The sequence below is a fragment of the Ursus arctos genome, unplaced genomic scaffold (genome assembly GCF_023065955.2).
Source record: "Ursus arctos isolate Adak ecotype North America unplaced genomic scaffold, UrsArc2.0 scaffold_15, whole genome shotgun sequence".
Taxonomy (NCBI): Eukaryota; Metazoa; Chordata; class Mammalia; order Carnivora; family Ursidae; genus Ursus; species Ursus arctos.
In genome coordinates, this window is record NW_026622819.1 from 40,089,377 (window position 1) to 40,105,539 (window position 16,163).

Consider the following 16,163-nt stretch of genomic DNA (forward strand, 5'->3'; position numbering starts at 1 on the left):
AGAGCTTTAGAAGTTATTCTTATAATTTTGTCAAACTCAAATCCTTCTGGGTTTTTAGAGTTTTGGAAACTCTTTGTACAGGACCCTTCTCCTTGACTATTGTATATGTCTTTATAAACCAGGCACGTCAGGGAGGACCCCAGTGTGGCCACCCTTATTTCTATAGGTGTTTCCTCCCTTTGTTTTTCTTTTTCTTTTTTTCTTTAAGATTCATTTATTTTTATTTGAGGAGGGGGGCAGAGGGAAAGGGAAGGAAGAGAATCCCAAGCAGACTCCCCACTGAGTGCAGAGTCCAACCATGAGATCCCACAACCCTGAGATCATCACCTGAGCCAAAAGCAGGTCTCTTAACCAACTGAGCCACCCAGGTGCCCCTAGTTCTATGTCTTAGTTGAGGTGGTAGTTACACAAATCTAATGTGATAAAATGGCATGAAACAGTTCATTCAAGAAAAGTATACCAATGCCAATTTCCTGGTTTCGATATTGTGCTATATTTAAATAACAGGTAACCATCGGAGGACCCTGGTGAGGGGTACACACGAACTCTGGTACTTTCCTTGCCACTTCCTGTTGAGTAAGTCTGTAAGTCTTATACCTGTCTGTAAGTATTTCAAAATAAAAAGTTAAAAAATTATTACATGGCTTAACTTATCTACTATCTTTGCAGCTCTCTCTGGACAAGTGCCGCTCAGAAGCCTGGGAGAGCAGGCTGAGTGTCCCTATTTCATTTCCTGGTCTGGCCTGATAAGGAGGCTTGTTTCAGAGGACAAGCTTGGGAAACGTGGCTTTCCTTATAGTCCAGACATGCTCCGTCCTGAGATCTCTTTCATGTCCCATGATAGGCTATTTATTTATTTATTTTTAAAGATTTTATTTATTTATTTGTCAGAGAGACAGCTCAAGCAGGGGGAGCAGCAGGCAGAGGGAGAAGCAGGCTCCCCGCTGAGCAAGGAGCCCAATGCAGGACTTGATCCCAGGACCCTGGGATCATGACCTCAGTCAACGGCAGACGCTTAACTGACTGAGCCACCCAGGCGTCCCAATGATAGGCAATTTAGAACCAAAATCAGTTTAGTCCTCTGCTCGCGCTCTCTCTCAAGTAAATACATAAAATTAAAAAAAAAAAAGAAAAGGACACAGAACTATTCCATGACCGCCAAGCTCTCCCTGGTGTTCTATCTTTATAGTCACACCCACCTGCCCTTCACCCTCCTCCCTAACCAGGCGACCACTAATCCGTTCCCTGTCTCTATAATTTTGTACGTGACATAAATGGAGTCACAGTGCATGACCTTTTGAGATTAGTTTTTTTTAGGCAGTATAATATCCTCACGAGCCATCCGGGTTACTGAAGTTTATCAGTAGTTCACCCCTGTTCTTTCTGGGTATCCAGTTGTATTGGATCTACCAGTTGGTTTCTGTATATGCGTGGGATTTTTTTAAGCATTCACCTGTTTTTAATTATTTTTTAAAAGAATTTATTTATTTATTTGAGAGAGAGAAAGACAGAGCAGAGTGAGAGAGAGCGAGCACAAGCAGGGGGAAGGGGCGGAGGGAGAGGGAGAAGCAGACTCCTCACTGAGCAGAGAGCCCGATGTGGAGCTCGATCTCAGGACCCTGAGATCATGACCTGAGCTGAAGGCAGACGCTTAACCGACTGAGCCACCCAGGCGCCCCTAGTTATTATTATTATTTTTTAAGTAGGCTCCACACCTAACACAGGGCTTGAACTCATGACCCTGAGAGTAAGAGTCATATGCTCTACCGCCTAAGCGAGCCAGGTGTCCCTAAAGCATTCACCTGTTAAACTCATCTATTAAAACAACATTGGATTGTTTCCAATTTGGCTATTACAAATAAAGTTTCTGTGAGCATTTGTGGACAGGTTTTCGTATGGACATAAGTTTTCTTTCTCTGGAATAGATGCCCTGAGGTACGATTGCCGGCAAGTGTATGTTTCTTTTTTAAAGAAACTGACAGACTGTTTTCTAGAGTGGCTGTACCACTTTGCCTTCCCACCAGTAATGTATGAGCGATCCAGTTCTTCCCGCGCCTTGCCGGCATTTTACACTGCATAATATTGTTCTGGTTAATGGCTTTATTGAGCTATAATTCAAAGTGTACAAATCAGTGGTTTTTAGTGTATTCACTGAGTTGTGCAGGCATCACCATAATAAATTCAGAACATTTTCGTCACCCCCAAAAGAAACCCTGTGCCCAAGAGGCACCACACTCCATATCCTATCCCTTTAGCCTAGGAAACCAATGATACACTTCTCTACAGATTCGCCTGTTCCGAACATTTCATGTAAACCAAATCAAAAATATGTGGTCCTTTTTTTTTTTTTTTTAAGATTTTATTTATTTATTTATTTGACAGTGAGAGAGCACAAGCAGGGGGAGGGGCAGAGGGGGTGGGAGAAGCAGGCTCCCGGCTGAGCAGGGAGCCCAATGCAGGGCTTGATCCCAGGATCCTGGGATCATGCCCTGAGCCAAAAGCAGATGCTTAACCAACTGAGCCACCCAGGCGCCCCAAAATATGTGGTCCTTTGTGACTGACTGCTTTCACCTACCGTAATGTTTTCAAGATTCTTCCATGTTGGAGCACATATCCGTAGTACTTCATTCCTTTTCATTGCCAAATAATGTATAATATTTTTAAAGAAATCAAAGTGTGTTTCTTTCCATTATACAGACCATAAACTAAGAGATAACAAAATGCTGTTACAGAGAGGTTTTACCAGGCCGGCTTGGAGGTCTAGCTTGCAATTAACCTAAGTGCAAATTAATGCTATTTTAAATACTCAACAGTTCTCCATAAAGTATTATTGGTGCTTTTTTTTTTTTTTTAAGATTTTATCTATTTATTTAACAGAGATAGAGACAGCCAGCGAGAGAGGGAACACAAGCAGGGGGAGTGGGAGAGGAAGAAGCAGGCTCATAGCGGAGGAGCCTGACGTGGGGCTCGATCCCATAACGCCGGGATCACGCCCTGAGCCAAAGGCAGACGCTTAACGACTGCGCCACCCAGGTGCCCCAGTATTGGTGCTTTTTGTTTATTTAACAACAGTTCTGAGTAGTGGAACCTGAGTAGCTCTCCTGAAAGCCTATTGGGATCTTTCTAGAGAACCTATGCACAGGGTGGTGAGTGTCAGCCGCTCAGGCCAGGGACAGGTCAGCAGGCCACAGGCAGTATTCAAGAGCTGGAACAGAGCTGTGCATCAGACAGTTGCATTCCGGGATCTTTCCAGGCCCTTTGCTCTCCCCACTCAGTTTACAGATCATCAGATCCACAGGTCAGCGATTATGGCCCAGGACAGAAACTTCTGCTGCTACTAGTCCCTCCTAAAGGACCATTTATACATGCAGGTGTCATCAGTGTTGTGGGGAATAGTGAAGGACACCAGGTGAGTGGGTGCTCATCTTGTCTCTGAGCTCTTAGTGACTGACCAGGAAGCCAAGGCCTGGTCCTAAACAACCCTAAATAACCAAGTACAGATTTGAACGGGATGTGTGCCACTTTGAATATTAGGAAATAGGGGCGCCTGGGGGGCTCAGTGGGTAAGTGTCGACCTTAGCTCAGGTGATGATCTCAGGGTCCTGGGATCGAGCCCTGCGTTGGGCTCCCTGCTCAGCAGGGAGTCTGCTTCTCCCTCTCCTGCTGCCCCTCCCCCTGCTCATGCTCTCTGTCTCTCTCAAATTAAATAAATAAATATTAGGAAATACTTTATCCAGAAAAGAACAAAGAACAGCACAACAAATACCATGTTCTTACCACCTATCTTTGTTTCATTTTAAACATTTTTGCCATATGAGCCTCGTTATTTTTACGCAAATAAAATCTCTCCTATATTCAGCAATAAAAGGGAAGGAACTATTGATACATGCAGCAATTTACAGGAATCTCCAGGACATTATGCTGATTGAATAAAGTCAGTCACCAAAAGGTTACACATTGTAATGGTTCCATTCACATACATTTTTGAAATGACCAGATTATAGAAACGGAGAGCAGATTCCTGGTGGCCAGGGGTTAAGGATGGGATGTGGCTGGAAGGAAGAGGGTGAAAGGCAACATGAGGGATCCTTGTGATGGAAATAATCTGTATCTTGCTTGTATCAGTGCCAGTATCCTGGCTGTAAGATTGTGTTAGAGTTTTGCAAGATGTTACCACTGAGGAAATTGGGTAAAGGGTACATGGTACCAGTGTATTATTTATCAAAACTGCATGTGAATCTCTATCACAAAATAAAAAATGTAACTCAAAACAAAACACCTTCAGATGCCATTAAGTCCCTTTTGGTAAGTCCTCAATTCCATTTCTGTGCTTCTCTTTCCAGAGGGAAATCCATCCTGAACTTATTGTTAATCATGTCCACAAAATTTTTGATACTGGTGCTCCATATGTATATATCTCTAAACACTATCTAGCATTATTTTACGTATTTTAAATTTAAAAAAATAGTATTCTACTCTATCCACCTTTCTGGAACCCTCCCCCTTTTTTTTCTTTACAGTGTTTGTGAGCCTACCTTTGTTGATACATGAATTTGTAGTTTGTTCATTCTCACTGTTGTTGAGAATTCCATGGTATGCGTATATTACAAGTTAATAACCCACTCTCCTGTTGATGGACATCTAGGTTGTTTCTAATTTCCTAGCATTATCAGCAGTGCTGCGGTGAACATTTTGTCTCCATTCCTTGTGTATAGGTGGAGAAGTTTCTTTTTTTTTTTTTAAGATTTTATTTATTTATTTGACACAGAGAGAGATAGCCAGCAAGAGAGGGAACACAGGCAGGGGGAGTGGGAGAGGAAGAAGCAGGCTCCCAGCGGAGGAGCCTGATGTGGGGCTCGATGCCAGAACTCCGGGATCATGCCCTGAGCCGAAGGCAGACGCTTAACGACTGAGCCACCCAGGCGCCCGAGGTAGAGAAGTTTCTTAAAGGCAGGATATCTCTAGGAGTAGAACTGATTGGCCTGACAGTGTGAGCATTTTTAACTTTTCTAATTATTGCCAAATTGCTCTTTGGAGTGGTTACAACGATTTATATTACCATGAGACTTCCTGTTCATCTACAGTCTCACCAGCATTTTTATATTTTGCCAATCTGATGCGCATGAAATGGTATGTCACTATGTTTTTTTTTGTTTTTGTTTTTAAAGATTTATTTATTTGAGAGAGAGAGTGCATGAGCGCGGGGGAGAGGGGCAGAGAGAGAGGGAGAGTCTCAAGCAGACTCCACGCTGAGTAATGAGCCCGATGCAGGGCTTGATCCCATGATCCTGAGATCATGACCTGAGCCAAGACCAAGAGCCCAGCACTTAACCAACTGAGCCGCCCAGGTGCCCCCATTGCGGTTTTACTTATTCACATTTGCCTCGTTACTAGTGAACTGAGCATCTTTTCATTTATGTGTGAGCCGTTTAAAATGCTTCCTTTGTCAATTACCTGTTCATACCTGTATCAGCCAGAGTTTAGTTGGAGAGAATACGAGTCATTCTGTTTTAACCAGAGCTGGAGGCTCAACTGACCGCACCACACGCAGGCGTCCCTCCGTGTCTTTAAACAGCACGCAGGGGCACCTGGGTGGCTCAGTCGTTAATCGTCTGCCTTCGGCTCAGGGCGTGATCCCAGCGTTATGGGATCGAGCCCCGCATCGGGCTCCTCTGCTGGGAGCCTGCTTCTTCCTCTCCCACTCCCCCTGCTTGTGTTCCCTCTCTCTCTGGCTGTCTCTCTCTCTGTTAAATAAAATCTTTAAAAAAAAATAAAATTAAATTAACAGCACGCAGGTACTGTTGTGTCTTGAGCTTTTGGTTTAGGTATTGTTCTTTGACTTCCTACTATGGAAGATGAGGATTTAGTGGGTTTTTTTTTTTTTTTACTCCCCCTCCACAACACATAGATGCCCCTCTCATTACCCTATTCTCCCAGTATAGTTGTACATAATATTGTTTAGATCACTTGCATTATAATGTGCATAAATCGTATTTATAACTGAACCAGGTAGTAACGTACAATTACTTTTATTTTTTCTGCACAATTTTTTTTAACAATTGTTTTGTGCTTGTTCGATGGTTTGTTTCTTAGTTTTGTATATATCATCTGTGTGATTATCCCTAAAGAGATACCATATTCTTTACCAATTCAATAACTCTGTTCTCAAGACGTTCTAGTACCTTCTGAAATACTGTCGACTGTTTGCCATCTGCCTGTAGCCAACGGTCAATCCTAAGATTTTCCTTCCCCTGTCTGGGGATTGCCTTGGCCCTTCTCACTTTATTTTTATTTATTTATTTTTAAAAGATTTTATTTTTTTGACAGAGAGAGAGCCAGTGAGAGAGGAAACACAGGCAGAGGGAGTGGGAGAGGAAGAAGCAGACTCCCAGTAGAGCAGGGAGCCTGATACGGGGCTCAGTCCCAGGCCCCTGGGATCACTCCCTGAGCCGAAGGCAGACGCTTAACGACTGAGCCACCCAGGCGCCCCAGCCCTTCTCACTTTAGATCACCAGTCCCCTGTACCCGATGTCTTCCTCTTTCCCATTTCTTTATTTTAGTGGAGTACATTCTTCCATAGTTTCCCGAAAACAGGAACGTACAAAGATAAATTCTATAGGCCTTCAAGGTGCTGTAGTTTCTCCTCAATGTGTCTAGCTATGGATTTTTAAAAAACTTATACTGTTAGGGACTTGTACTTCCTGGGTCTATGAATTCATATTTTTAATAAATTTTGGACAATTCTTACTCTTATCTCTTTTAATATTGCCGCTCCTCACTCCCTTTATTCTTGCCTGCTAGAACTCAGATTTGATGCATGAACCTTCTTATTTCAATAAGCAGGTCCCTTTTTTTTTTTTTTTAAGATTTTATTTATTTATTTGACAGAGACAGCCAGCGAGAGAGGGAACACAAGCAGGGGGAGTGGGAGAGGAAGAAGCAGGCTCCCAGCGGAGGAGCCTGATGTGGGGCTCGATCCCAGAATGCTGGGATCACGCCCTGAGCTGAAGGCAGACGCTTAACGACTGTGCCACCCAGGCGCCCCAATAACCAGATCTCTTAAGTTGTCTCATATTTTCCATGCTTTTCTCTCTCTTTAGCAGTCTGGATAATTTCTTCAGCTCTGTATGCCCTTTTGCTATTTCTCTTTTCTAGATATCTGTTTAATCTGCCTGTTCAGTGTTTAATTTCAAAGGCTTAACTTTTAATTTCTGTAAGTTCTTTTTGGTGCTTTAAAAAATCAAAATCATACAGGTCTTTGTTTTTTGTTTTTAATAACATGGGTTTCTTTTCTTCCCTGCTAATTTTACAGTTTTTACTTGATAGTTTGACTGTCTGGTGTTCTTGGGGTCTAATCCTGCTCATTGCTGTGGAGTTCTCGTAGTTTGGGATTGTAAACTCACCTTCAGGTCAGGGTTAGCTGCTGGAGACATGTTATTTCTAAGAGCACTCGGAGTAGCATTAGTCCAGAACTGTTCTTTTTGATCTCTCAGCTTTGGGTTACTTGGACCACATGTGCAGTATCAATTTGAACCTAAAACCCAGTGAAGGCAGGCCTGTTTTTATGAATTTTCAGAGGGGACTTTTTGTCCTCACGTAGGACCCAAGCCAAGAGGACTTCAACTTCTGTGTGAGTGGGGGGCATTTTTTTTTGATCCACCATTTCACTGGATTCTTGGGGGTCCCAGTTCTGTGAAGAAGCTTGTCTCCTGTTCCTGCCTGAACACCAGCACCCAAGTCCCTGGTTGCCTGAACTTGGCCATGCCCTTTTCCCTACCCACCCCCCACTTGAGGCCCCGGTCATGTCCACTCAGCTGCTGCTGCTCTGCTTTGCAGTTCCCTCTGTGTGGGGACCCTGCTATTCCCTTTCCTCTCTTGGAAGCCCTGCCGGGCCGTGAAGAGGAAGTTGGTTATACCTGATCCAGCATGTCTAGAATGTTTTGTAGTAGGGAGGGTTTTCAGGCCGTGTTGTTCACAGTATTGCCACTTGTACTTTTGAACCTAGAGATAAAGGGGTTGTGGGAGTTTCAAGGAGGGAATGTCCATCTGGCTGGGAGGGTCAGGAAAGGGAAGGGAAGATGAATGTCCAAGGGTAGACACATGGGAGGGGGCCCAGCAGGTGCAAAAGCACAGAGGCAGGAAATGATCGTGTAGGCCCAGAGGAAAGCACGTAGCTCTCTTTGGCTGGAGGATGATCTGTGAAGGGGAAAATGAGCTTGAGGCCAGACCACAGAGCAGCAGGGAGCCGTTCAAGCCTCACAGCACGGAATGCCATGATCACAAGCTTTGTTTCGGAAGTTTGAGCTGGAAGCACCTCCAGGATGCATGGGTGTGGGTGGCAGCAAGAGGGAGAGGGCTTTAGACTTGGAAAGGCGCTCCTGGAGGCTGGGGAAAGAGCCCAGGGGATGGGTCTGAGGCCTGAATGGGGTAGTGGGGGTAGAGAGGAGGGAACCCCTGGGAGAGAGGGTGGGAGAGACTCGGCTGAACCAAATAAAGAAATCTGGGTCAAGAGCTGGAGGAAAAATAGAAGAAATCTAGGCAAGCACATTATCTGAATCCTGGAAAATGTCAACAATTATCTGAGCCACGTTGTACCTTTTAAGACTGTTCAGACACTGCCCACAAATGCTAATACACAGTTCATCTTGCAGTGTGCAAGCTAGAGATGTTTTCAGGCCGACTGAAGAATAGCTGTCTTTGGACTGGAGACAGCATGTCCCAGTAGAGCTCCCAGAAGTGAGTTGGGATGTGTTTGCCTTTCCTAGAACCTGCCGACATGGCTGAACATGGGTCTGATGAGCCGTCCTCCAGGACCGGGAGTCCCGACGGAGAAGGCCGTGTCTCTGCGGACAGACCGTTGCTGCACCAGAGGCTGGCTGTCAGGGAGCTCATTGACACCGAGCTCTCCTACCTGCATATGCTCCGGCTCTGTGCCTCTGACATCAGGAGCCGCCTGCAGCAGGTACCGGGGCTGCACACAGCCTCCCTTAGTACGGACAGACTCGGGTCCTGGCTCCTGAGACCCCGCGTCTCTTCCGGGGCCAGGCTTGATGGAAGGGAAGGTGTGGTGGCCGCGAAGTCACCTGGATGTAAGCCGGGGTATTCCCATTTATTGGCCGTGCAGCCTTCAGCACGGCCTCGAACACATCGGCAGCTTAGTGGATTCATCTGCTAAATGGGGAGAGGAATACTCACCTCAGAGAATTAAGTGAGCTAATGGATTAAATAGCCCTTTATCAAATTTAGAACAGATTGCTTAAACTGACCTATATTCTAATCGTCTCATTCAGGAGATGGCGACAGGGAGAAGTTATCACTATGACGGGTTTTTACATCTTTTTTTCTCCTGATTTCAGAAATAATACAGGCTTTCTCTATAAAATGTAAAATATCCCTTAGCATGTAAGCTCCATTAGGGCAAAGACTGTTTAGTTCAATATACCCCCAGTTCTGGACTCATAAATCAGAGACTTCAATGAGTGTTTCTCAAATGAATGAAATACTCAAGTAGGAAATGTGGAAGGTGAAAGTCCTCTCATATTTCATCCTCCAGAAATTAGGATTTTTCTCTGTGGCATTAAGCAAACAACTATAGATTGTTACTTACTCTAACAAAAATAAGAGCATACTCTAGATATTTTTCTACAGTTAGCTTTTCTTACTTGATTGTGTATCCAGGATAGACACACACACACACACACACACACAATCTCCTATATATACCTGTGTACATATATAGACGTCCACAGTGGTCTTGCCAGTTAGTAGTAGTGGGAGTTCAGGATACATCTCAAGGTAATGGTGGTGGGTGCCAATTTGTCAGAGCTGGAAAGAAGTCCAGCTTTCCACCCTAAGATGAAGATAGGGAAACTGAGGGAAGAAACATGATGGCTGCCAGCAGATCTAGGATAAAACCCCAGTCCAGCTTTCATTCCACGCTGAGCATTCCATCTCTTCCTCTTATAGAGTAATGAGAACACCTAATTTATACCTAATTTATAAGGTTTTTCAAAGCCTTGCAAACGTTCCACTGGGGCAGTCTTCCCAAGAGTAATAGGACCCTGAAGGTGTGAATGTTCTGGACTGATCTCCAAAGCCTGCAAATAAAGTCACTCTGCTCGACTCCCAGAGACTCCTATGGTTTCTTTGTTCCTTCTAGCTGCCCCAGGGGGATCTGGACGTCCTGTTCTCAAACATTGATGATGTCATCCAGGTGAACAGCAGATTTCTTCATGATCTGCAGGAGACAGCATCCAGGGAAGAGGAACAGGTGCAGTTAATTGGTAAGCAAAGACAAGGCAGTCGTCAGCCCTAGATTCCCATGGAATTGTCCTCAGCAGGTGGGCATTGCTGAACTGTCCAGAGTTCCCTGGAAATGCAGCTCAATGGGAGTTTCTTTTGGGGACCCCTGAAACACAGCATGTCAGAGCCAGTAGGACCCTCAAATAATATCCAGCCCAATCCCATCACTTTACAGAAGAGGAGACTGGGGCCCCGAGACAAGGAGGGACTAATTGATCAGTGGCCCTGCTGAGCCTTTAGTTATTTACTAAGCTTAGTTATGTACTGAGCATTGCCAGTCACTATGCTGTGTGCTGGGGTCACAACATCAACAGGTGAGTCCAAGTTCCCATTCTTAAGGCTTGACAAGTTAGTGAGAGAGACAGAAGATAAACAGGACCGTGGGATCATGACCTGAGCTGAAGACAGTCGCTTAACCAACTGAGCTACCCAGGTGCCCTGAAATTAATTTTAATGATATATTTGATTTATTCCTATATGTCCAAACTAACATTTCAACATGTAATCAATATAAAAATTATTTGTGAGATATTTTACTTCGTTTTTTGTACTAAGTCTTTGAAATCCGGTGTCTTTAATACTGACTGCACATCGCAGTCGAGATTCTCATATTTCAAGTGCCGGAAGGCCACGTGTGGCTGGTGACTACTGCATCTGGGCAGTGAGGGTCTAATGGTTTGGAGTCTGACTGGCAAGGCTCTGCCACCCACCAGTTCCTTCGTATCTCTGAGCCTCAGTTTCTGACTCTTTTTTTTATGTTATGTTAGTCACCATACGGTAAGTTTCTGCCTCTTTGAAACGTGCCAGCCATGACTCTGAGTAACACGAACTAGCTCTTTCATTCTCATGATACTGTGACTTGTTGATTACTATTATTATTGTCCTCATCTTACTAAAGAAAAACCCGAGGCTCAGAAAAGTCAGTAATTTCCCCAAGGTCACACAGCTTGACCAGGCAGAGTCAAGAGCCCTAACTCTTGACCATCCTGCCTCTCTTTCTCATCTGTCTATCTTTCTTTCTCATCTATCTTTCTTTCCTTTCCTTTTCTTTCTTTCTTTCTTTCTTTCTTTCTTCCTTCCTTCCTTCCTTCCTTCCTTCCTTCCTTCCTTCCTTCTTTCCTTCCTCCCTCCCTCCCTCCCTCTCTCTCTCTCTCTCTCTTTCTTTCTTTCTTTCTTTCTTTCTTTCTTTCTTTCTTTCTTAGATTTTATTATTTGTTTGACTGAGAGAGACACAGGGAGAGAGGGAACACAAGCAGGGGGAGTGGGAGAGGGAGAAGCAGGCTTCCCGCTGAGCAGGGAGCCTGATACAGGGCTCGATCCCAGGACCCCTGGATCATGACCTGAGCCGAAGGCAGACACTCAACGACTGAGTCACCCAGGTGCCCCATCTTTCTGATTCATCCCAGCTATAGGTATTCTTTTGATTCTGGGAGTAACTTTTCCACTACTGTGGCTTGTTTACAGTCTTTGACCATAAGATGAGAGGAAAAGAATTAAGTCTTTCCTTTTGCATTCCTGGTATTTCTTCCCCTTTGGATAGCCGTGCTTTGTGGGAGTTTGCCTTCCTGTGCGGCTGGCCACACTATGATACAGTTTCTTTGCCATCAGTCACATTCCTGCTGACGCACACCCAGGTTAAGGAGAATGTGGGAACCGCCCTAGATTTCAAGGCTACGCTCAGGCTGTCTCTTAGCAGGGATGGTCTCTGCAGTTGGCTGATCTCCTGGTATGCAGATTCTCCCTAGCTACAGTTCTGTGTCCTCTTTTCTCTGCTCTCTCTCCTTCTGGGGGCTTCTCCTGAGGAGTTCTCTCTGAGGATCGGTGGACCAGAACTCGGGAGGAGGACCGGTCATGGGTGGCAGTCCCGCCATGGGAGTTTTTGCTGAAAGCTGGACCACGCTAGACTGGGCACCATCCCATGTGTCCGACAGGGGTCTGGTCCAGGTCAGGGGCCCAGCCTGTAGCTTCAGGAGGCGGTAGGGTCAGCTGGGCTTCCTGTGGTCCACAGCTCCCCACCACCTTTCATGGCTAACACATTTCTCTTCACCCTCACCACTTCCTCCTGGATGGACAACCAAAGACTCTTGTGGGTAGTTGAGGTAGTGTTCTAACAGCCATTCCTGTAACCACTTTTTCACCCCTGGTTTAGTCTCAACATGGTATAGATCTTTTTTTTTTTTTTTTAATTAATAGACGACTTTTTAGAGTGCTTTTAGATTTACAGAAAAATTAAGTAGAATGTATAGGGAACACTCAAATAGTAGTCCCACTCTATGTAACTCATAAAGTGGAGTCATACAATATTTGTCCTTTTGTGTTGGCTCTCACTTAGCATAATGTCTTCAAAGTTCTTTTTAAACTTTCTTAATTTTCGATTTACAGTAAAGTGGCAAAAATAGTACAGAGGTCCTATATAACCCTCAAAAATAGCTTTCCCTAATTTTAACATCTCAGATATCCATAGTACAGTTGTTAATACCAGGAAATTAACATTATTGCAACACTATTAACTCTACAGACCTTATTCACATTTTGCCCGCGTTTCTACAGATGTCTTTTTTTTTCTGGCCCAGGATCCAGTCTAGGTTACTACATTTCATTTTATGGCCATGTTCTCTTAGCCTTCTTTGTCTGTGTTTTGTGACCGCACGCTTCTGAGGAGTCCAAGCCGGGTTTGTAATATATCCCTCAATTTGAAGTTTCCAGTTATTAAAATTAAAATGATTTTATAGATTTTATAAAAGCTTATGCATGTATAATCTATACTTTATAAATTATAAAAGTGCATATTTTACGAGCATTTTATATATTTATAAAATTAAAATTATTTTCATTCTTAAATTGACGTTATACATTTCTGGCAATAATATCAGGGCCAATGTCCTGTCCTTAGTGCCTCAGAATAGGGGCACATGATGTTGCTGTATGTTATTATTTGGAATAATGTTAACTTTGATCACATGGGTAACAGAAGGTAATATCTTCTGTGTTTTTCCACTGTAAAGTTACTATTTTTCCCCTTGTAATTAATAAATAGCTTATGGAGAAAAACTTTGATAGTATGCAAATGTCCTATTTCATCTCAAACTTTCACCCACTAGTTTTAGCTTCCATCAGTGGCTCTTGCGGGCAATAATTATTACTGGTGTTCTCATGGTAATTTCTACTTGGCTTATTCCTTCTACGTTTATTAACCGCAATTTTTCTATAAACAAGAACTGTCCCTTCATGCCCATTCATTTGTTCAGCTATTTATTTATGACAGTATGGACTCTTGAACATTTATTTTATTTCATGAGTCCGAATCCAGTATCATCATTATTTATTTTCTTGTTCAAATTGTACCAGTGTTGGCCATTGAGAGCTCCTTCACGTTGGCTCCCGTGTCCTTTCAGTATGCCTCCAACAATTTTGGGGAACATCCTTATTTTCTGACACCGCAAGTTGTTCCAGACTCATCTTGTATTTCCCTGTCCCATCCTTGGAATCAACCATTTCTCCTAGAACCCCTGGTACCTATTTCAGGGAATGGTATTTAGACACCAAGCTCTAAGCTATAGGTATGCTCGTTGCCCCTGGGATGTCATTGTTCCTAGGCCCTCTCAGCTAATAGAGCTGGGAAATACATGTATATATACTAATGTATGCATATACCCTTCTGTACATTTCTTTCTATATCTATCTGTATTTATGTATTTAAAACCATGAGCTCATACTGATACCTACAATTCCAGTCTATCTAATGCTCACCTCTCATCCCTGCTGGCCTATCCTATTCCCTCATTCTTTCCACCCCATTCCATCCACCTGCTGCAGGTAACCAATCTCATAGATTTCTCACTTAAAAATATGGAACGCAGGGCGCCTGGGTGGCTCAGTCCGTTAAGCATCTTCCTTCATCTCAGGTCATGATCCCAGGGTCCTGGGATGGAGCCCACACATCAGGTTCCCTGCTCAGTGGGGAGCCTGCCTCTCTGTCTCCCTGTGCAGCTCCCCCTGCTTGTGTGCTTGCTCTCTCTGTCAAATAAATTTTAAAAATCTTTAAAAAATTAAAAAAATAAAAATGTGGGATGCTTCACAGATTTGCCTATTATTCTTACGCAGGGACCACGCTCATCTCTCCATATTATCCTAACTTTGGTATATGTGCCGCTGGAATTGAGCACTAGAGTGATGTATTTAGAACAGAAAGCAGAGCATCCCTGTGCAAACCCCTCTGATTGCTTCCTGCCACCATTAGAATAAAATCCAAACACTTCCCTCCATCTTACCTACCCACTCGGAGGCCCTGGGTGATCTGGCTACAGTTCTTGTTTATCTTCTCTGCTTTGTGCCCTTGTTTACTCTGCTCTGGCTATTCTTGCCTTCTTGGTGTTGGCCGTATGCCAAGTGCTCTCCTGCCTAAGGCTTAAAGCCCTTTGCGTTTCTCCTGCCTGGAGTGCTCCTTCCGCTACATGCTCCCGGGGCCGGGTACTTCTGGTCTCATAAACATGCCCATCTTCATGGACGCCTTCCTTACATAGATCTTCTACTACTTTCTAAAGGTTTGTTTTGATTCTTGGTATCATCACATTCTGACATCTGCAATATGTTTACTTCCTGTCCGTCTTCCCCACGAGAACACAAGCTCCATTAGGCAGGGGCTTTGTTTTGTTCACAGAGCTTAGAAGAGTGCCTGGCGTATAATGCATAAAGAAGCAGTCGGTAAATATTTCGTGAGTAAGGTTTGTGTCACGTGCTTTTATACGCATTATTTGATTTAGTCCTAACAAAAAAACACTTGGAGGTGAAGACTGTTTTTATTCTAATTATGGATGAGAAAATGGAGTGTCCAGGAGGTCAAGGGCTTGCCCTCGGTTATGCCCCCGGGGAAAGGTTGGCTGGAGATCTGTTCCTAGTTCTGTCTGACTCCAAGCCCAAGCTTGTGACTACCTGTACTCTGCCCGAGTGTGTCTTTATAGACTGGGGGTTTGAAGCTGTGCTTGCCACACACGGTGATTGTAAAGTTATAACACAAGTATGTTTTGTAAACTGTAACATACAAATATGAGAATTATTAATATTATTGCTGTAATGATAGCTGCACTTTATTTAGACTCCCAGGCCCCCAGCCTGAGCTCCGCATCATTCTGTCACATAATCCTTACAGCAGGCTTTTGAAAGTGAGATGAAAACGTGGAAATTCAGGAAGAAGCGGTAACTTGCCCGAAGTGACAGGACTGGTTAGGCCTGGCAGTCTCACTCTGGAGCTGAGGGCCCGAGCTCAGGGCCCAGCTCTCATTCACCACCACGTTCCATGTAAGGGGACATACAGACATGCCGGTGAGGGCTCCTCGCTGCTTTCTCGCCACCAGGTAACTTATTCCTGGAATTCCAAGAGGAGTTGGAGCGAGTCTACAAGGTCTACTGTGCCAGCTACGACCAGGCCTTGCTGCTGGTGGAGACCTACCGGAAGGAGCCGGAGCTGCAGCGAGAGGTCCAGAGCATCATCGAGGCAGTGGTGTGAGTAGAATGACCAGTGAGCACATGCTCCTGCCGCCACTGAGCCCGAGGTCAGGAGCTGTCAAGGTCTCACCCCTCTTGGTGCTGCTCACGCTGCTTCAGGAGTGGCTCGGTCAGGTTAGGCTGCAGAGACCAACCATTCCCAACTCTCGGTGGCTTCAAATAGCAACGGCTTGTACCTTCCTTATGCTCCACTGTGGGTGCCTTCTGCGTGCCGTCCTCACTTTGGGGCCCAAGCTGACAGCAGCCACGCTGTGGGTTATTGCCGGTAACTGTGGCAAAGGGCAAGAGCTCTGGAGGGTCTGATGCTGGTAATTAAGTGCTCCAGACCAGAAATTATGTTCGTCACTTCTCATAAT

The 16,163-nt window shown here is 44.5% G+C and overlaps 1 protein-coding gene and 1 non-coding gene across 9 annotated transcripts in view; one reads left to right on the forward strand and one right to left on the reverse strand.

Annotated features, from left to right (window-relative positions):
- Positions 1 to 16,163, forward strand: part of ARHGEF37 (Rho guanine nucleotide exchange factor 37) — a 47,153-nt gene that overhangs the window by 6,652 nt on the left and 24,338 nt on the right. For 4 of the 8 annotated variants that reach the window (XM_026510740.4, XM_048224420.2, XM_057312250.1 and 1 more), the window contains exons 2-4: positions 8,766 to 8,962; positions 10,160 to 10,283; positions 15,657 to 15,804. In XM_026510740.4, coding sequence (XP_026366525.1) covers positions 8,777 to 8,962; positions 10,160 to 10,283; positions 15,657 to 15,804 — 458 coding nt within the window. In that variant the 5' untranslated portion in view covers positions 8,766 to 8,776. Of the gene's footprint in view, positions 1 to 507; positions 585 to 8,765; positions 8,963 to 10,159; positions 10,284 to 15,656; positions 15,805 to 16,163 lie in introns of all 8 variants that reach the window. The other 4 variants (XM_057312247.1, XM_057312248.1, XM_057312251.1 and 1 more) reach the window with 2 other exon arrangements.
- Positions 14,362 to 14,468, reverse strand: LOC113264169 (U6 spliceosomal RNA). The gene has a single exon (XR_003319573.1). It is a non-coding gene; the product is annotated as a U6 spliceosomal RNA (small nuclear RNA).